Below are 22,523 nucleotides of genomic sequence, written 5' to 3'. Positions count from 1 at the left end.
GATTAAGATGTTATTTACCGAGCGGTGGTATTGCCGCGACCTAACAGGATCCCTGACTCACCCGATTCACCCAGAACTTTGGCCGTATCGCACCACAGCTGCCCAATAGGGAAAAGACAAAGGCGACGAATGCAAAGAGGAAAACGAAGGCAAAGAAAGGTTTGGAAATACGACTGAATTTATTGACTATTTACACACAAGCAAAAAGGAGCAATCAAGTTTATTTACAACACATAAGACGCAGGTGACACAGTGCAAATTCTAGCTTACCTACAGACTTAATTAAATACCCAGGGACAGAACAAACAAAACAAACTCACGTATACAAGAAGGGTGGAAAGGCAGGAGGTGGATGGCTGGAGGGAGAGGGAGGTCCAAGGGGGTCCCGCAGCACAACCAGCGCATTTAGCAGCCGCCGTTCAGGCCAGGCCCCACGCTGCTGTTTTGGCTGCTGTGTACGTCGCGTGCTTTGCCAGGCCTTGTCCGACTCGTCTGGTCCAAACCCTCAACTCTTTCTTGGTTCACTCACTCCTCACCACCGACTCCTCACCGCAACCAACTGACCACCGACTCCACTGACTGACTCTTCACGACTCTCTCTTGACGACCAACTCCCTCTGGCAACCGACTCAGACCAACTCAAAGTGCATCTCTCGTGGGAACACCCCCGCCGTGGGTTATATAGGCCCCGCCCCTCAACCTTTGCGAACCTCCCCCAAACGTTCTCTCCCCGCCCTCTCAAGCCAAACCCCTTGTTCATGGTTGGTCGAGTGGGGCTGGATCACTCCTCCCCTCTCTGACGAGGTGGGGACCCGCCTTTCTTCTCCGACTCAAGCACATGGTCAATGGCGGTTATTGGAGGGGAGGTGATTGGGAATCGAGGGCCCAGCAATGACGAGAGGGGATGTAATATGGAAATGGAGGTTTTGGGGATGGGAAGGAAAGGGAGATTTTGGGGATGGGAAGGAAAGGGGATCTATTCTCTTTCACTGGTGCAATGGAGTATTTCAATTAATGGAAGACACAGCCTTACACTAATACACATAATAAGGATATAACTGTCAAAAAAGATATATCGTGTCCTGCATGTATGTTTTATGGACTAACTACGGGAACGCCCTTTGACCTTTATACAACCACAAACGGAGGGAGGAGGGGTGATATTTTACAACAACCTTTTACAACAACATTTTACCACAACAATAAAATAAAAAAACATTCTCATATCCACAACACTGCACCCTCCTCCCCTTAGGCACGTCCCGGGCCTATAACTTTTACCTTAGTGTGGCACGTAGGTGTAGTTCCCTCTACTTTTAACCTGACCCTGAGTGCGACAGTTTTAAAACATAAATAAATGTGTCCCGCTGCTCCATTGCACCCTGCCTAACAGACTTACGCCCACAGTTAACCGAATTGCGGAATGGTCTTCAAACTATACACTGACGGTGGGAAGCATTATTTACAATGACGCTATTTTTATTTACAAAACTAACCCAGGACCTGTGATTGTTCTTTCTGGGGGGGAGACAGTCTGCTCTGCATCGACGCACCATTAAAGCACCCAAAAACACACCAATACACACCCAAGCACCAATCGGTGCAGTCACCATAGTTCATCAGTGTTCCATAAAAATAAAATCAACAACCCCTAACCCTGCAGGTGATCTCTTGCTCTTCGGCTCCCTCTGCTGGTTATCATTATTTGTTCTTCCAGATGTTGTCATTCTTTCATTTTCTTACTGGCGGCCTATTTGAACTGAAAAATGCACCCAATGTGTCCTTTTTATTTGATTTTATTTATGGCCCACAGGGCCGACTAGTGTGGTTCACCTGTGGGGCATCGGTGCCCTGTGGCCAAGGTCCGCCAGCAAGATTCCGGGCCCTCATGGCCGGTTCCAGCAGAGGGGCCATGCCCCAACCCATGGGGTCCATAAGTGGTGCTCGGCCACAGACATGTGGTCCATAATGTGGTGCATCGATGCAGACAGCTGGTTCTGGGAATTTCGGGCGCACAATGGCCGACCCACGCACGCTCCCCTCGGCACCCAATGGCGCACAGGTCATGTGGGAGACAAAAGGGGAAAGACAATTGAGCGAGGGGTAAGGTCACAAGGGTACACATCAATAAGGCAATGCAAGGCGAAATGCGTACGGAGGGCGAAGTGAGAAAGCTCGTCCCTACCGTACGTCACCCCCCTGTCACCTACCCTACCCTTGCCCTTACCCCATATGTACAAAAATCTACACATTTACAAATTCGTCACTACTGTCACGTCTTCCCCATACTTCCCCTATACCAAATTCGTCTCCACAATCCCTCTACTTCAAAATTTGCCATCACCAAATTCATCATCAATCCTCATAAGGAGGCAGAGATGGAACATCAAAGCACAATGTCACACCCACGTCATGATGCGTCTCACAATCCAAACATTTGCATCATAAAAAATAATCAAAACATGGCATGGTGCGGAGTACCTGTCACCTCAGGTGAGTGGATGCAGATGGTGCGAGGAGACTTCATCCTAACTACTTTCTAAATGACATTAACACACTTTACACTACCCGGGGTCTCTCCCTGCCAATCCATTGGCCAACTTACACTATGGGTTCTAAAAACCAATTCCCATTGACCAAACTGTGGTGCTTCTCAATTTGGGGTCTCACTCCCCCGATTCATCTCCCGGTGCCCTCGCACAATTTCTGGGCCGCGACGTGTAGCTCTCCCCTCAGGTCTACCCACCTGCACACCTCCACCACTGCAGTTGCCACCCGAGCTTACCTAGCTCCTCACCCTAACCTAACTAACTGGGGCAGGCCCTCTCCTGGCTCTGTCACCCCCTGGTGCCCTCTGGCACTGGTCTACCCGGGTCCGTCCTCCGGATCCTCGGGCCCCATCCACAACTACCGGCTCCCAGAACCCACCTGCGGCCTCACCTGGCCGACATCCTCACAGTGGTGGAGTGCCCAAACCAACTACACACACTAACAGGCTACACGCCCAGCCATTTCCACAACACTAATGCACCCATCCAAATACCATTCTTTCACCTCGCACCACAGATGCCAATATCCAACCACAATTTACCTGTACCCTCTACCTAACACTTACACTACCCGCCCCGGGTATCCGTGATGGGGGTCCACTCTTCCCCCATTCACACCTTCGCACCATCCACTCCACTCCACAATTTCCACCATACTCACTCCACCACCATCCATTCCAATACTCCATACCATTTATTCCATACACCTGTCCTCCATTCACCTGTCGTTGCACACCTGTGCAATCATACCTGGTGCCACCTGCACCCTCCTCCTCTTCCTGGACCATTTGGTCAACACAACACGCAATCACCACTACTCCCTCATACACTGCTCCATTCACCTGTTCAGTTGCACACCTGTGCAATCACACCTGTTCAATCTCCACACACACGGCATCATCTCAGCTAACTACTCCCTTCTGAAACTTGCGCTTCCCAGTCGTCCCTTTAAACTATTGCGCTCCCACGTCATTATCAACCACACTAAACTACCTGCGTCCCCACTACAGGTATCAGTCACTATCTAAACCTTAACGTTACCTAATGTCATCTTCGCTAGATCCCTATCAATATCCTAACCCACCCGGGCTAGTTTTCACTGCCATCAACCCCATAAGCTATTGCGCATTTGCCCCACACCCTTCTGTGAGGGATGACAGCGTTGCCATCCCACCACAGCGGGGCATCTCTCACTACCTTCCCCCCAGTCCTCTGACGCTACGAGCCCCCGTCGCAAGAGGTACTGGGTCCTGCCTCGGCATCTAGAGCCGAGGCGATCCATGAGCGCGCCTGCTCGCCGGCATAAGGTCTTATCCGGTCGGCATGGACGATCCGAGGGGGGGGTCCGTGGCCCCATTTTGATCTTAATGACCACGTCACAGATTTGCGACAGGACGACTCCTGGGCCTTGCCAGGGGGAGGTGAGTTTTGGGCACCTTCCCTTCCGCCTCCGGGGATTAAAGAACCAAATCTTCATCCCCGGAGCGTATTGACTCCCCTGGCTCCGGTCGTCGTACCTGCGCTTCATCTTGGCCCCCGCCAGATGGAGCTGGCGGCGGGCGAAGGCATGGACGCGCTCCATGCCTTCCTCCAGGTGACGTGCGTAACCCTCCCTCGGCGGTGTGTCCGTGGTGTCTGGCACGGGACCGCATAGCAAGTCGGCGGGAGCCCGTAACTCCCGCCCATACATAAGCAACGCTGGACTGCATGCGGTGGCCCCGTGCTGGCTAGTTCGGTAGGCCATCAACAGGTACGGGAGATGTTCGTCCCAGTCATCCTGACGGGTGGTGGTGAACAATGCCAGTTGTTGGATCAATGTTCGATTGAACCTTTCCACCATCCCGTCAGATTGTGGCCGCAAGGGCGTGGTCCTGGTTTTTCGAATTGACAGGAGTCTGCACACATCTTTTAGTAATTGACTTTCAAAATTTCGACCCTGATCGGTGTGCAGCTCCTGTGGAATCCCGTGCCGACATACAAATCCTTCTACGAAGGCCTGTGCTACCACCCCTGCTTCTTGGTTGGGGAGGGCATAGGCCTCCGGCCACTTGGTGAAATAGTCCATTACAACGAGGATATACTTATTACCTTGGCGGGTGCGGGGCAGCGGTCCTAGAATATCCATAGCCACCCGCTCAAGGGGGGCCCCCACCTGATGTAATTGAAGGGGGGCCCTCATCCTCCGTGCTGGTCCCTTTTTGGCAGAACAGGCGTCGCATCTCCGACACCAGTCCTGTATGTCGCGCCCCATATTCACCCAATAGAACCTCCGGCGGACCGGAGATATTGTCTTTGTCCTGCCCAAATGGCCGCCGGAGCGGGTACCATGCACCTGTTGCAATATGACGTTCTTGAATTTGTCAGGGACTATTACCAGCCAGGAAGTTCTATCAGAGGGAACCTCCACCCACTTGCGATACAAGATGTTGCCTTTCAATTCCAGGGTCTGCCACTGAGCCCAATACGCCTTTGTTTGCGCCCCGAGGGGGGTGACCTCTTCCCCCTTTGGTCTTTGCTCCAATTTGACCCATTGGAACACCGGCCCCAGAACAGGATCCTCCTGCTGGGCCGTGCTCCAAGCCAACTCTCCAAATTCCTCGTCCGCGGTTAGTGGCAAAATTGGCCCTCTCACCCGGGTTTCCCGGACGACGAGAATCGGGGCGGAATCGCCCAATTGCTCCCTCTCCTCGTGTCTCGCACAAAATTTACAGTTTTCCCCCAGACAAGGACGCCGGGAGAGTGCGTCCGCATTACCATGGGCCTTCCCGGCCCTATGGGCCACATCAAAATCGTACTGCTGCAACTTTTCCAACCACCTTGCAATTTGGCCCTCCGGTTCCTTGAACCGAAGGAGCCATTGCAAGGAGGAATGGTCAGTTCTAACCAAAAATTTCCGCCCGTACAGGTACGGGTGGAAATGGTTCATGGCAGCCAGCATGGCCAATAACTCTTTGCGAGTGACGCAATAATTTCGCTCGGGCCTACTTAAGGCCCGACTATAGTAACCAATCACTCTCTCCACGCCCTCCTGTGTCTGAGACAAAACTGCGCCCAATCCTTCCTGGCTCGCATCCGTGTCCAGGGTAAATGCCCCGTCACTAGTGGGGTAAGCTAGAAGGGGTGCGGATGTTAGACACCCCTTCAATTTTTGGAAGGCCTCGTGGCACTCCCGTGTCCAATTAAATCGCGTCCCCTTCTCCGTAAGCCGGTGGAGGGGACGGGCCAACTCCGCAAATTTCGCCACAAAGCGCCGGTAGTAGGAGCAGAGTCCCAAAAATCCCCGCACCTCCTTGATGGTACGTGGTGCGGGCCACTCCTCTGCCGCTTTAATTTTGTCTGGGTCCGTTTTTACCCCCTCGCGGCCGATCACGTGACCTAGATAGGCCACCTCTCTTGCAAACAAAGTGCACTTACTCGGGTTCAGCTTCAACCCTGCCTGTCTGAGGCACCCGAACACCTGGTCCAAATTAGCTACTGCCTGGGGGAACGTTTTGGCATGTACTAGGACGTCATCCAGGTACACCAGGCATGATTGCCATGGCATGCCGCCTAGTACATGCTCCATCAATCTTTCAAAGGTGGCGGGGGCGTTACACAAACCAAACGGCATCACAGTAAACTGATACAGTCCCTTACCTGTGGAAAATGCCGTTTTCTCCTTCCCTGCCCTATCCATTTCCACCTGCCAATACCCACTCTTGAGGTCCAAAGTCGAGAACCAATTTGAGCCCGCAACGGCATCGAGGGTGTCATCAATTCTTGGCAGGGGATATGAGTCCTTGAGTGTCACGTTGTTTAGCTGGCGATAGTCCACGCAGAACCGCGTGGTCCCATCCTTCTTTTTGACCAGCACAACAGGTGACATCCAAGGACTTCCCGAGGGCTCGATCACACCTGCGTCGAGCATTTTTTCAACCTGCTCGTCAGCTTCCGCCCTCTTGCTCCAAGGGAGCCGTCGGGCGGCCTGACGAATAGGCTGGGCCTCACCGGTGTGGATCTGATGTTTCACCAGGCCCGTACGTCCAATATCCTCGGTGGACAAGGAGAAGAGGTCCAAATGGGACCCAACCAGTTTGTGTAAGGCCTCCCTCTGGGTACCTCCCAACTCTATACTACTACGATTTACCATCTCGCAAATGGGATCGGGCCAATTCCTAGAACTTATTGAAGGCTCCCCCTGGGGCCGGCTCGGCTGGACGTTCTCGCCCCTCACTGACGCGACTTCTCTAACTGGGGTGCAGCCAGCTACCTTCGTGCCCCTCACTATAGTGCGTGGTTCTGTGCTAATATTAATTACTCGGACGGCCACCACCGGCCCGTCCGTTTTTACAAGGGTACGGCCCACGATTAAACCAGGTATGGATAGCGCTGCCACCGGTTCGACCAGGCCGCAGGATTCCTGCCATGTCGGGCGAGCTGACCATCGGGCCGGCACGATGGCCTCGGCCCCTGGAGGGATGGTCATGGCCTCAGGAGCCTCCAGCTCCACCCTCTCGGCCGTGCTCACCCCCTCCAATGGTAGCTCCTCCACTCCCCATCGCAGGATCCCCCGACTCAAGTCGATTTTACAACCGCTGGCAGTCAACCAATCCAACCCTATTAAGCATGGGTCGCACACCTCCGCCACCCAAACCTCTATCTCTTGCTTTACCGATCCCAACTTGAGGGTCACAAAACCACGCCCTATGATCGGAGCCGTTGCCCCGGTAGCCAACTGCAAACTATGATTTTCCAGACGCTGGATTTTGCCCCAGCCGTCTGCACTCAAATTAAGGACCACGGGGCTGATGATCGTGGCGCTGGCTCCCGTGTCCACCACGGCGTCTACCCCCACGCCGGCAATTTTGCACCGAATTGTCAAACTACCCGTCCCAATTCGGCCACAATGAATGACCTGTCGCGTCAACGAGGGCTTCTCCCCATCCCCTACTGCCGAACACCGCCCTGCATGCCCGGCATGTTCTAGTTTCCCGGGCCCTGGCGGGGGGGTGTCTGAGGTCGGCTAGGCCAATCTATACGGGGCGGAGTTGAGGGCATCGGTTGGCGGGAAACGTCCCGGCGCGGAGCTCGACACTCCCATGCACGGTGACCCATCCGAGCACAATTATAGCACCTCACCTGGTAAGGTGCTTGCCTCCGGTATTCCAAATTCCCCCCCCTGTATGTCCGAATTGGGGTACTCAGTCGTGGACTACCGGGTGCCACCGCTGGGGCCGCCTGCCATGGTCCAGGTCCCGCCAGGCGCCGATCCACTAACCTCTGGACCATGCTCTCCAGGTCAGGGCCCCCGTCGGGGGCGGGCCCCCTTGGGGGGCCGCCCCCCATCACGGGCCCCATCTGACACACCGCCACTGCGTGGCGCTCGCCTCCCCGGGCCAGGGGCCTCGCTGCTTCCCAACGGGCTGCAGCGTCGGCCGCCTGACTCATGGTTTGCGGGCGCCACATGGCGAGCTGTTGCCGGAGCTCCAGATCCGGAAGGGCCTGAATAAAGTGATCCAGCGCCAGGCTTTCCTGGGAACTCGCTGCCATGTCCGCGTGTGCAATCCCGACCGCGCGGCGAATATCGTGAGCAAGTTCCCCGATGGTTTCCTGGGGCTTGCGTTTTCGCTGCGCAAGTTGGGCTTTAACAAGCTCGCTTTGCTGTTCAATGCCGAACCGATTAATTAATGCCGCACGGAGAGCTGGCAGGGTGAGAGCACCCGGTGGTAAAGCCGTCAGCACCTCCGCCGCCGCACCGCGCAGTGCCCCCACCAGGTGTACTCCACCTTCGTCCGGATTCCAACCGTTGCCTTTACACACGTACTCAAACTGCGCCAGGTACGCCCTCAAATCACTCTTGCCGTCATACGGCGCGAGTGGGACCTTGTGGGCGCCCGAAGGTCGGACCCCGCGCGTCACTCCTTGCGGGATCAACGCGGGACCAACCTGTTCGGGCTCCCACAGTACGTTATTCCCGGGGGGCTCCCGCGCGTCCCCCGTCCCTCCAAACACTACCCCTCCTGGTGTCGATGCCTGGGTCGCCCCTCCGCAACCCGCTACCCACGCCATGCCCCCACATCCTTGCTCACCAGCACCCCCCTCACTCCCCATAGCCAAACCTCCTTGCACACCTCCCCTGTCCATCCACTCCGGACCAGTCATACATCTTACCATTGGTCCCTCACGAACACCCGGGTCTACACCACCCCCCAAGCCGACTGAATCTCCCCTCACATCATATACATTGCCACTCACCTCCGTACTTCGTCGTCGCACCTCCTCTGCCACCTGCAAACTTTTTATTTGGTTAGTGAGCACCTCATCATGATTTGAACACAGACCTTGTACATATTCCATGACTTCCTCCTTTATCTCCCTCTTAGTTTCCCTCCGTCTCTTCTTAATTTCACTCACCCCCTCTTCCACCTCCTCTAATTTTTCCTTTACCTCCTTCATCTCCCTGTGCGCCCCCTCTATCTCTTCCTCTAACGCCACTTTAACCGTTTCTATGTGCGTCCTCACCTCTCGGTCCTTCGTCTCTATTACTTCTGTCACCTCTTCCAACTTCTTCGTCAACCCCTCATGTACCATCTGACATTCCTTCTGTGTCGCTATTAATTCATTTTTTATGTCCTTTTGTGTCGCTTTTAACCCCCCGATTATTGCAGTGTTCTTTTCCACTTGGTCCGCTAGTTCCCTTTGTCCGACTGTCAGCTGTTCTACTCCCTTCGTCAGATCCTCTATGCCCCCCTGTAACCTAGCCGTATTATTCCTCACTTCTTTCTCCATACGCTTCTCACCTCGCTTTACCTCCTCGCGTAGCCCCGAAACCTCCTCACCCACACCTCGTCGTATCTCCTCCTTCATCTCCTCCATCTCTTTTGTAGATGCCACCCTCATCTGTCCCAATTCATCCCTCTGAGCATCCAGTTTACTTTCTAACCCGATTTGCACCTCCTCTATCTGGTTTCCCATTCGTTTGATTTCCCTGGCAGATTGTTCCCCTATTTCCCGCAATTTGTCCTCCATCCTATTTTCTAACCCCATTAACCCATTTTTCACCCCCTCTAACTGATTCTCCTGGGCAGCCATTCTGTTTTCCACCCCCGTTAACCCATTCTTTACCTCTTTTATCCCGTTGTCTAACCCCTCAAAATTATTGTCTAACTTCCCAAATTTCTTGTCTAACTCCTCAAAATTATTGTCTAACTTCCCAAATTTCTTGTCTAACTCCACGATTTGATTTCCTAGTCGCTCCCCCATTCTGTTTTCCATTCCCTCCATTTCCCTGGCTCTTTTTTCGTTGTCGCACTTCGACTGTGCCATGTATTCGCTAAACCGTGCCATGAACTGCTGCATGTTAAAGCCCGCTGATACAGCGGGCTCGGCTACCGCGCGCTCGTGCGAGGCGCCTCTTTGCGCATCTGAAACCTCGTGCGCGAGAGCGCCATTTTGTGCGTCTGATACACCCTCAACCGCCTCCTCATTGCTCCCCTCCATTTGATCCTGGGTTACTCCTAACCCCTCTATCTCTCCCATCGGCATCCCGTCGCCTTGACCAGCCATGGCGCGATTTCAAAATTTGGGTTTTTCTTAAAAAAAAAACATTTCGGCAGCTCGTAATTTTGACCAAATTTTTTTTTTTCCTCTATTCGTTTTAAAAATTTGGTTCGGGCCTCGAATCCCACTCCCAGACACCAATTGTTACTTAATAACACAATTGGTGTTCCAAAATTTGGGCCTAACAAATTTAGTCCCAGGTCCGAATCCAACTCCTGACAACCAATTGTTACAGATCGCGGATTAAGATGTTATTTACCGAGCGGTGGTATTGCCGCGACCTAACAGGATCCCTGACTCACCCGATTCACCCAGAACTTTGGCCGTATCGCACCACAGCTGCCCAATAGGGAAAAGACAAAGGCAACGAATGCAAAGAGGAAAACGAAGGCAAAGAAAGGTTTGGAAATACGACTGAATTTATTGACTATTTACACACAAGCAAAAAGGAGCAATCAAGTTTATTTACAACACATAAGACGCAGGTGACACAGTGCAAATTCTAGCTTACCTACAGACTTAATTAAATACCCAGGGACAGAACAAACAAAACAAACTCACGTATACAAGAAGGGTGGAAAGGCAGGAGGTGGATGGCTGGAGGGAGAGGGAGGTCCAAGGGGGTCCCGCAGCACAACCAGCGCGTTTAGCAGCCGCCGTTCAGGCCAGGCCCCACGCTGCTGTTTTGGCTGCTGTGTACGTCGCGTGCTTTGCCAGGCCTTGTCCGACTCGTCTGGTCCAAACCCTCAACTCTTTCTTGGTTCACTCACTCCTCACCACCGACTCCTCACCGCAACCAACTGACCACCGACTCCACTGACTGACTCTTCACGACTCTCTCTTGACGACCAACTCCCTCTGGCAACCGACTCAGACCAACTCAAAGTGCATCTCTCGTGGGAACACCCCCGCCGTGGGTTATATAGGCCCCGCCCCTCAACCTTTGCGAACCTCCCCCAAACGTTCTCTCCCCGCCCTCTCAAGCCAAACCCCTTGTTCATGGTTGGTCGAGTGGGGCTGGATCACTCCTCCCCTCTCTGACGAGGTGGGGACCCGCCTTTCTTCTCCGACTCAAGCACATGGTCAATGGCGGTTATTGGAGGGGAGGTGATTGGGAATCGAGGGCCCAGCAATGACGAGAGGGGATGTAATATGGAAATGGAGGTTTTGGGGATGGGAAGGAAAGGGAGATTTTGGGGATGGGAAGGAAAGGGGATCTATTCTCTTTCACTGGTGCAATGGAGTATTTCAATTAATGGAAGACACAGCCTTACACTAATACACATAATAAGGATATAACTGTCAAAAAAGATATATCGTGTCCTGCATGTATGTTTTATGGACTAACTACGGGAACGCCCTTTGACCTTTATACAACCACAAACGGAGGGAGGAGGGGTGATATTTTACAACAACCTTTTACAACAACATTTTACCACAACAATAATAAAAAAAAAAATTCTCATATCCACAACAATATGTATATGTATATATATATATATATATATATATATATATGTATATATATATATTGTTGCGGATATGAGGACTGTATTTTTTTGATTGTGTGTATTATTATTATTGCTTGAGTCTGGCCCCTCCTGCCTCCAGTGTTGTGTAAAGGTCAAAGGGTGTTCCAGTAGTTAATTCCATAAAGCATACATTGAAGGACACTATAAAACCCTTGTTCAGTAGCTTATATCTTTATTATGTGTTTTAGGGTAAGGCCTTGTCTTCCATTAAAATGACACTCCATTGCCTCAAGTGAAATAGATAGATTCCCTTCATTCCCATTCCCAAAAACCTCCATTTCCCCTTTCGTCATGGCCAAGCCTCAATTTGCCAATTACATCCCCTCCAAAGCCGCCATTGAACATGAGCTTGGGTCGGGGAAGAAAGGCGTGCCCGCCCGTCGTCATCAAGGGCGGAGCCAGAGGGTCGCGCGACCAACCATGGCCGAGGTGAGCACACCGATGGGCGTGTCCTGAAGGCCGGCGGCTTAATCGCCGGAGGCGTTATAAAAGCGCGGGCGCAAGAATGACAAAGAGAGGTCCATGACAAAGAGAGGTCCATGACAAGAGTGGCGGTTGCATCCACAGCAGCTTGAGCCACCGAAACTGCATCCCCAGCAGCTTGAGCCACCGAAACTGCAGCCACAGCAGTGTGGGGCCTGGACGGCAGTTTGGAGCAGGGCCGCGAAGGAACGGCGGCTGCCCAACGCGCCGATCGTGCTGCAGGACCCGTTGGACCTCCCTTTCCAGCCATCCACCTGCCATTCCTATCATCATTCCCCGTGTAAATGTGTTCGTAGTCTGTCTTTTGTCTTGTCCCTGGGAATAAGTTAAGCCTGTTAGATAAGCTAGTATTTTCACTGTGTCTCTAAAAGCTTCTGTAAATTATTTTATTATCTTTCCTTCTCCTTGGTTTCTTTGAGCCTGTAAATAGTAATAAATAGTAATCGTATTTCAAACCTTTTTTTTGCCTTCGTCTTCCTCTTCTTCACATCCGTGTCGTCTTTGTCTTTTCCCTCATTGAATAGCTGTGGCGCGATCTGGCCAACGTTTGGGGATCGGGTTAGTCGGGGAAAAACTGTTCGGCCGCGGTGCCTCCGCTCGGTAAACAACATCTTATCCGCGGACCGTAACAATTGGTGTCAGAAGTGTCGGATTCGGACCTGAAGCGCTTAACGCGCTCAAAATTACAAACTACCGAAATAGCTTTTGTTTTACAAAACCCGAATTTTTAAATCGCGCCATGGCTGATCAAGGCGACGGGATGCCGGTGGGAGAGATAGACGGGGTAGAATCGGCCCAGGACCTCGGGGAAATGTATGTGGATGAAAGAGAGGAGGTGAACATTGGCAATGTGGTTGAGGAGGTTTCAGGCGCGCAAAATGGCGTCCTCGCGCACGAGGCTTCAGGCACGCAAAATGGCACCTCGCACATGGCTACGGCGGCCGCACCCGCTGCACAAGTGGGAGGGATGGCCCAAATGCAGGCCCTCATGGAGCAATTTATGGCGCAAATGCAGGCGTCCCTCAACCTGCAGGGTGAGCGATTGGAGGGCCAAATGGGACAAATGAGGAACCGGATGGAGGCTCAGAGTGAGCAATTGGGGGTAATGAGGGACGAAGCGAGGGGTACCGGTGAGGGATTAGACAAGAAAATTGAGGGATTAGACAAGAAATTTGAGGGATTAGACAAGAAATTTGAGGGATTAGACAAGAAATTTGAGGGGTTAGACAATGGGATAGAAGGGGTGAAACATGGGTTAACGGGGGTGGAAAATAGAATGGCTGCCCAGGAGAATCAGATCGAGGGGGTGAAAAATGGGTTAATGGGGTTAGAAAATAGGATGGAAGGCAAATTGCGGGAAATAGGGGAGCAATCCGCCCGAGAAATTAAACAAATGGGAGAGCAGATAGAGGAGGTGAAAATCGGGGTAGAAACCAAATTGGATGCTCAGAGGGATGAATTGGGACAGATGAGGGTGGCATCTACAAAAGAGAGGGAGGAGATGAAAGAGGAGATACGACAAGGTGTAAGTGAGGAGGTCTCGGGGGTACGCGAGGAGGTAAAGCGAGGTGAAAAGCGGATGGAGAAAGAGGTGAGGAATAATACGGCTAGGTTACAGGGGGGCATAGAGGGTCTGACGAAGGGAGTAGAACAGCTGATGGTGGGACAGACGGAGTTAGTGGAGCAGGTACAAAAGAACACTGCGGTACTAGGAGGGATGAAAGCGACACAAAGAGACATCAAGGACGACTTGATAGCGACACAGAGGCAATGTCAGATGGTAGGTGAGGGACTGACAATGAGGTTGGACGAGGTGACAGAGGTAATGGAGACAAAGGACCGGCAGGTGAGGATGCACATAGAGACGGTCACGGTAGCCTTAGAGGACGAGATAGAGGAGACGCACCGGGAAATAAAAGAGGTGAAGCAAAAATTAGAGGAAGTGGAAGACGAGGTGAGTGAAATTAAGAAGAGACGGACAGAAACTAAGAGAGAAATACAGGAGGAGGTGATGGAATATGTTCAAGGTCGGTGCTCAAATCGTGATGTGGTGCTCACTGACCAAATAAAGAGTTTGCAGGTGGCGAAGGAGGTGCGGAGACGTGGTGCCAAGGTGAGTGGCGATATACGAGGAAATGTATATGATGTGAGGGGAGCTTCAGTCGGCTTGGGGTTTGCTTTGGACCCGGGTGTTCGTGAGAGGCCGTTGGTGAAGTGTGCGACAGGTCTGGTGTGCGAAGGAGGAGGTGTGCATGAATGTCCGACTCTGGGGTGTGTGAGGAAAAAGTGCGCGCCGAGGAGTGAGTGTGCTGTCGAGAGTGAGTCGGTCGTAGCGCGTGTGCGAGGGGGCACATGGAAGCGCGGTGTGGTGAGTGTTACAGAGGATGTAACGAGAGAGTGTACACCTGTGGTGAGTGTTACGGAGGAAGTAACGGGAGAGTGTGCGCAAGAGGATGCGCGAGAAAGGTGTGTAACGGACGGGTGCATGGGGAAAGAGTGCGCTGTCGAGAGTAAGGGTAAGTGCGTTGTCAAGAGTGGTGGTGAAAGTAGTGAGAGTGACACGGAGCGTGAGTTGGTTGTGGCAGGTGAGAGAGGATGTCCACCTGGAATGGAAGAATGCACACCTGGAATGGTAGAACGCGTATGGGAATGCACGCTGGAGTTGGTCGTGAGGCACGTGGTTGGGTGTGCAAGCGAGAGCACACCTGTGATTGTCACAGAGGAGGTGACCGAGGAGGGGGCGCAAAGAGGTGTGTTGGTGAGGTGTGCGAACGACGAGTGTGTGCAAAGGTGTTCGGTGGTCAGGTGTGTGACCAAGTCTGTGAGCGGAATGAGTGTACCTGGGTGTGGAAGAGAAGGTGCAATGACGAGGAGCATGGGAACAGCTGGATGTAGGAGCAAGGAACGGGCTGCGGGGTGGAAGCATGCAGGTGAGGCATCGACGGTAACCGGGTTAGCGGTTAGAGCGACTTATAGCCGAATCGGGCCCTTGGTGCATGCCGGGTTTCGCGTGCCGCGAGGACCAGCGGGGATCCGAACCACGGCGGGTTCGAAAGGACCGCCGTACGCGATCCACGCTGTGCCTCGCTTTGAACGGCCGCGTCCGTGCTCCACTAGGCGGAGCGGGCATCCCGATAGGAAGGGTCGTCATGGCGACCCCTTTTTGTTGAGATGTTCCGGCAGGTCGAGATTGGGCCATTGGATGGCTCCGTGCCGAGGTGGTGCGTGGGATCTTGGCCCAGGTAAACCTCCTTCCCTGAACCGAAAGCCGGACGGATTCAACCTGCAGGCGACCAAACCACCCGAATTCATTGCTCGGCTTTACGAAGCCGAGTTTAATGATGTCATGACGCACCGAGGCTAGGATATAGCGGACTGTGATGATGATAATAGTGATAGTGGTTTTGATCCGAAATTTAGAAAAGTGAATAGAATTTGCAGTAATTGGAAAATTTTGATTGGCTGGAATTTGGACGAGCAAAATTTATAGTGAGAGATACCCGCTGTGGTGGGATGGCAACTCTGTCATCCCTCACAGCGGGGGCAAAGGAGCACTAGTTATGGGGTTTATGGCAGTGAAAACTAGCCCGGGAGGGTTAGGATAAAATGATAGGGACCAAGAAGATGACCTGAGGTAACGTTAAGGTTAGGTAGTGACAATGATACCGGTAGTGGGGACGCAGGTAGATTAGTGTGGATGATAATGACGAGGGAGCGCAATAATGTAAGGGGCGACGGGGAAGCGCAAGTTTCAGAGGGGAGTAGTTAGATGAGATGATGCCGTGTGTTTGAGGATTGGAAGTGTATGGTGAACAGGTGTGATTGAACAGGTGTGATTGCACAGGTGTGATTGCACAGGTGTGCAACTGAACAGGTGGATGGAGCGGTGTATGAGTTAGTGATGGTGATGTGTGTTGTGTTGACCAAATGGTCCAGGAAGGAAGGAGGGTGCAGGTGGCACCAAGTATGATTGCACAGGTGTGCAACAACAGGTGTATGGAGAATGGCTGTGTGGAATAAATGGTAGTGTGGAATATCTGGAGTATTGGAATGGATGGTCGTGGAGTGAGTAGGATGGAAACTGTGGAGTGGAGTGGATGGTGCGAAGGTGTGAATGGGGGAAGGATGGACCCCCATCACGAATACCCGGGGAGGGGGGTGTAAGTGTTAGGTAGAGGGTATAGGTAAATTGTGGTTGGATATTGGCATCTGTGGTGCGGGTGAAAGAATGGAATATGGATGGGTGCATTAGTGTTGTGGAAATGGCTGGGCGTGTAGCCTGTTAGTGTGTGTAGTTGGTTTGGGCACTCCACCACTGTGAGGATGTCGGCCAGGTGAGGCCGCAGGTGGGCTCTGGGAGCCAGTAGAGTTGTAGTGGATGGGGCCCGAGGATCCGGAGGACGGACCCGGGTAGCCCAGTGCCAGAGGGCACCGAGGGGTGACAGAGCCAGGAGGGGCCTTCCCCAGTTAGTTAGGTTAGGGTGAGGAGCTAGGTAAGCTCGGGTGGCAACTGCAGTGGTGGAGGTGTGCAGGTGGGTAGACCTGCTGGGAGAGCTACACGGCCCAGTCCTGAAATTGTGCAAGGGCACCGGGAGTTGAATCGGGGGAGTGAGACCCCAAATTGAGAAGCACCACAGTTTGGTCAATGGGAATTGGTTTTTAGAACCCATAGTGTAAGATGGCCAATGGATTGGCAGGGAAAGACCCCGGGTAGTGTAAAGTGTGTTAATGTCATTTAGAGGATAGTTTGGATGAAAATCTCCTCGCACCATCTACATCCACTCACCTGAGGTAATGATGGTACTCCACACCATGCCATGGTTGTTTTTAATTATTTTTGATGCAAATGTTTTGGATTGTGAGACGCATCATGACGTGGGTGTGACATTGTGCTTGATGTTCCATCTCTTCCTCCTTATGAGGATTGATGATGAATTGGGTGATGGCAAATTTTGGATAGAGGGATTGTGGGAACGAATTTGGTATAGGGGGAAGATGTGACGGTAGCGACGGATTTGTAATGTGTAAATTTTTGTAAATATGGGGTAAGGGCAAGGGTAGTGTAGGTGACGGGGGGGGGGGGGGGGGGGGGTGACATACGGTGGGGATGAGCTTTCTCACTTCGCTCTCCGTACGCACTTCGCCTTGCATTGCCTTATTGATGTGTACCCTTGAGACCTTACCCCTCGCTCATCTGTCTTGTCCTCCCTTTTGTCTCCCACATGAGGACCTGAGCGCCACTGGGCGCCGAGGGGAGCATGCGTGAGTCCGCCATTGTGCGCCCGGAACTCCCAGAACCAGCTGTCTGCATCGATGCACCACATTATGGACCACACCACTGTGGCCGAGCACCACTTATGGACCCCATGGGTTGGGGCATGGCCCCTCTGCTGGAACCGGCCATGAAGGCCCGAAATCTTGCTGGCGGACCTTGGCCACAGGGCACCGATGCCCCACAGGTGAACCACACTAGTCGGCCCTGTGGGCCATAAATAAAATAAATAAAAATGGACACGTTGGGTGCATTTCATTTTATGCTCAAATAGGCCGCCAGTAAGAAAATGAGAGAAAATGACAACATCTGGAAGAAAGTAAATAGCCAGCAGAGGGAGCCGAAGAGCAAGAGACCACCTGCAGGGTTAGGGGTTGTTTGGTTATTTTTTATTATTGAACAATGATGACTGGTGCTTGAGGGTGCGTTGGTGCGTTTTGGGTGCTTTCATGGTGCGTCGATGCAGAGCAGACTGTCTCCCCCCCAGAAAGAACAATCACAGGTCCTGGGTTGCGTTTTGTAAATAAAATAGCGTCGCTGTAAATAATGCTGCCCACCGTCAGTGTGTAGTTTGAAGACAATTCCGCAATTCGGTTAGCTGTGGGCGTGTCTGTTAGGCAGGGTGCAATGGAGCAGCGGGACATATTTATCTATGTTTTAAAACTGTCGCACTCAGGGTCAGGTTAAAACTAGAGGGAACTACACCTACGTGTCACACTAAATTAAAGTTGTAGGCCCGGGACGTGCCTAAGAGGAGGAGGGTGCAGTGTTGCGGATATGAGGACTGTATTTTTTTGATTGTGTGTATTATTATTATTGCTTGAGTCTGGCCCCTCCTGCCTCCAGTGTTGTGTAAAGGTCAAAGGGCGTTCCGGTAGTTAATTCCATAAAGCATCCATTGAAGGACACTATAAAACCCTTGTTCAGTAGCTTATATCTTTATTGTGTTTTAGGGTAAGGCCTTGTCTTCCATTAAAATGACACTCCATTGCACCAAGTGAAATAGATAGATTCCCTTCATTCCCATTCCCAAAAACCTCCATTTCCCCTTTCGTCATGGCCAAGCCTCAATTTGCCAATTACATCCCCTCCAAAGCCGCCATTGAACATGAGCTTGGGTCGGGGAAGAAAGGCGTGCCCGCCCGTCGTCATCAAGGGCGGAGCCAGAGGGTCGCGCGACCAACCGTGGCCGAGGTGAGCACACCGATGGGCGTGTCCTGAAGGCCGGCGGCTTAATCGCCGGAGGCGTTATAAAAGCGCGGGCGCAAGAGTGATAAGGAGGGAGTCGTCAGAGCAAAGCTGCGTAGAGAGGTCCATGACAAGAGAGGTCCATGACAAGAGCAGAGCTGAGTTGTGTGGTTTTGGTCAGAGTTGGTCGTCAGTGGTTGCGTTGAGTGGTTGCGTTGGTTGCGTTGAGTTGCCGGTGGTGAAGAGTGGTTGGACCAGGAAAGACACGAGGAGAGAGAACCCGTCATGCCAGACCCCCCACCAGCGCGTCGGCTCCACCAAGCAGCTCCGACCCGTGATCCCGCGCACACGACAGGATCGGTGGCATCAGCGGCCGTCGAGGTCCAGCCCGACGTCCCGTGCGGGATCAAGCTCCAGCCACACACCTCCTTCCAGCCAATCCTGCCTGCAATTTCCCCATTCGTGTACGTGAGTTTGTTCTGTTTGTTCTGTCCTGGGTATTTAATTAAGTTTGTATAAGCTAGTATTAGTAATTTTCACTGTGTCTCTAAAAGCTTCTGTATATTATTTTCTTATCTTTCCTTCTCCTTGGTTATTTTGAGCCTGTACATTGTAAATAAATTTAGTAGTATTTTCCACCTTTTGCCTTCGTCTTCCTCTTCTTCACATCCGTGTCGTCTTTGTCTTTTCCCTCATTGAATAGCTGTGGCGCGATACGGCCAACGTTCAGGGAATCGGGTTTAGTTGGGGAAAAACTGTTCGGCCGCGGCGCCTCCGCTCGGCAAACAACATCTTATCCGCGGACCGTAACAATATATATGTATATGTATTTATATATATATATATATATATATATATATATATATATATATATATATATATATATATATATATATATATATATATATGTATGTACATACACATATACACACACTCACATATGAGATACATATATAGATATATGAGGGTCTTGATGAGAAGGTGTTATTTATCGATTGAAATGTAGACAAAAAAACGTGTTTCATGTAATTTAAGATATGCAGTCGGACTCCGACATTCGCGGGGCATATGTTCCTGGAGGATGCCACGAATGTCGAGACCGCAAATGTAGCGGTATTGTTTGAAGGGAGTGGGGATTTATTATTATTTATATACTTCATGGGCTAGGCTCATGGAAGGGCTATGACACAGAACAAATCAGGACACAACATAACAAAGGGAACAGCAGGGGAAAGGGGAAACATAAACAGCAGGCTGGCGGGAGAAAATAGACGGAGATGGACAAACAAGGGATGCAGGTAACGATGAGGGGTATGGGAGAATGCGAAGGGTGGGCATGGTGGAATCATTCTAAGCAAAATTTTAGGGAGGGTGGGGGTGGTTTAACAGGTGTAGAAAAGATCATGATTTTGCATGGGGGATGACCTGAGGTGGTGTTTAACACCTATCTTGAAGACCCGGAGGGAAGAATTGGATTGAAGAGAGTGTGGAAGGCGGTTCCACGGGTGGGGAAAAAAGAAGAACGAGTGAGTTCGAGTGAGAAGAATGAGTGGAGGTGAGCAGTGGTTCTGGATTTTGGCAGTTTCACTAGGAGGGGGTTGCTGCTGGACCATGTGCGTCTTGCAGTTACCGGAGGAAGACAAAGTACAGAGAGGGCAAATAGCCCAGGAGCATTAGCCAAAAATGAAGGGGAAGCCTAGAAGAAATTAGTAGAAAGCTGATTTTTTGCACAGAGCTCCAGAATGTCATGTGAATACCCACAGTACAAAGTCCCACGAGTCCCGCCTTGTGGCATTTTCAAAATTCAAGATGCTGGTAGCACAAGCTACCACAGACATGGACCTCCATATGCTCTTTGGATGGAACCCATTGCAAGTGTACTCTATAGGGGCAATTCAGGCAGCCTTCCAGAACATCAAGCAACACCTGATGTTTGTGCATTCAATAACAGGATGTGATACCGTCTCTGCCCTCTACAATCAAGGGAAGAAGAAGGCTCTTGTAGTGTTGGATAATGGTGACAACTGGGATTGCCTGAGTGTTTTCTCTCGATCTAAAAGCACTCAACAAGAAATAGCGAGAGTGGGAGAGCTGTTTCTGCTGAAGCTGTATGGAGCAGCTCGATCGAAGTCACTGGACAAACACCGATATCTCATGTACTTCCGATCAATCCATAGAACATCTTTGACGTCATCTGGTTTCAAGCTGGAATCACTCCCACCTACTTTGGCAGCTACCAAATTCCACAGCTACAGAGCATACCATGCTGTTCAGCAGTGGCAGGGGAATGAACTGCTGCCAACTGAGTGGGGGTGGCAGTACAGAGAGGGACTACTTGTTCCAATCGAGACTGATAGGCCTGTCGCCCCTGAGAAAGTGCTGAAAATGATATCTTGTGGATGCAAGGCGGGGTGTGGAAAACGATGCACTTGCTACAAGTCTGGTCTGGAGTGTACCCTCTTGTGTACTGTTTGTAATGGCCATAATTGCAAAAACTCTCAGGACATTGATTTAGAGGGTGATAACAGTGTTTAAGTCAGGAATAAGAAAAGTGACATTCAGTTAACACGGTACTGTCCAAAACACTAGAATCAGGTTGGGATGACTGGGATCAAAGTGTTGGTCTGCTTTTGTGTCGTATTGTAATTAAATGTCAAATCCCCATGTGTTGTTTACCTCTTGCAGGCCTTGGTCACAATGTGAAACATTTTGCATTAAATAAAATAATAGCAAATTAAACTTATCATGATTTTGATGTTTTTTTGCATTACAGCAGCAGCAATTTTGTCAGCCATCTTGGATTATATCTACATATCATTATCTGAGGTCACTGAAATATATTCTATTAAAATCCTAGTGTGCTAAAACATATATTTAGCCACGAAAAGTACACTTTTATGAGGTTCTAGGCAGAAGTTATCCATATTTATGTATTTTCCATCCAACCGGCGGCCATCTTGAATTTTGAAAATGCCACAAGGTGGGACTCGTGGGACTTTATATTGTGGGCATCCACATGGTATTCTGAAGCTCTGTGCAAAAAAAATCAGCTTTCTACTAATTTCTTCTAGGTCCTAACCTAATGCTCCTGGGCTAAAAGGCTGAAAGTCTTGACAAGGCACCACCAGGTTTTCGAGTAGGGAGACAAGTTTGAAAGCTCATTCTTGAGATTACACAGATGTTGTTTTCTATCTTTCCAGAGAGTAGACACACTTGTTGCGAGCTTTGTGAAATTATCTGTGGGTGTCGTCAGTTGGGTTTTCCTTCCAGGAGGAGAATGCAAGTTGTTTGAAAACCACTGGCTCACCACAGGCAGAGTACCAAGAGGGGGAGGATGGGCAGTGTAATTTAAGACTAGATGGAATTAATCTGTGCATACGAGAGAGCAGGTTTCTGTGGAAAAATTCCCAGGCTGAATCAATATCAGTGGTGGTGGATATAGAAGACCAGTCCAGATGTGCAAAAAATTAATAAACTTAAACTGTGAATATGCAAAGCGTGAATGGAGAAGCAGGTCACATGTTTTGAACCATAAATACGTGGGGTCCGTGAATGTTGGGACCTCGAATGTCGAGGTCCGACTGTATCAAATTTTGGTTGTTTGTTACTTTCTATTAATGAGCTCACTGAGTCGCATTCAGTGATTTCATGTTTTGTTTTTTTCCTGCAAGGGTTCCTCCTTTTGAAATGTGATCATGGATCTATCTATTCTTTTACCCCCTTTCCCCTCAAAAGATTGATGATTTGAAGCAGCAACTTCTCCTCGCATCTGGAGTGAAGACTGAAAGGATCGTGGAATTTTCTTGTGGTACTATTATATTTTTGGAAGCTCACTGAGTGACCATGTTTTTTGAGCCATAAACGTTCAATACATCTGTGATGGGGCTGACAGGATGGCCTAGAGGTACTCACACTCGCCTCTAAGCTGTCTAGCCTGGGTTTGAATCCCGACTAGCCAAC

General features: G+C 51.0%; 1 protein-coding gene across 2 annotated transcripts in view; it reads left to right on the top strand.

The window, feature by feature from the left end:
- Positions 1-22,523, top strand: part of DDX11 (DEAD/H-box helicase 11) — a 172,491-nt gene that overhangs the window by 131,494 nt on the left and 18,474 nt on the right. For both annotated transcript variants that reach the window (XM_068116011.2, XM_068116002.2), the window contains exon 19: positions 22,299-22,371. In XM_068116011.2, the coding sequence (XP_067972112.2) occupies positions 22,299-22,371 (73 nt within the window). The remainder of the gene's footprint in view (positions 1-22,298; positions 22,372-22,523) is intronic.

This window comes from Myxine glutinosa, chromosome 1 (genome assembly GCF_964187855.1).
Source record: "Myxine glutinosa chromosome 1, kmMyxGlut1.1, whole genome shotgun sequence".
NCBI lineage: Eukaryota > Metazoa > Chordata > Myxini > Myxiniformes > Myxinidae > Myxine > Myxine glutinosa.
Note: the sequence above shows the minus strand (reverse complement) of the source record. Positions and strands in the feature narration are given on the sequence as shown.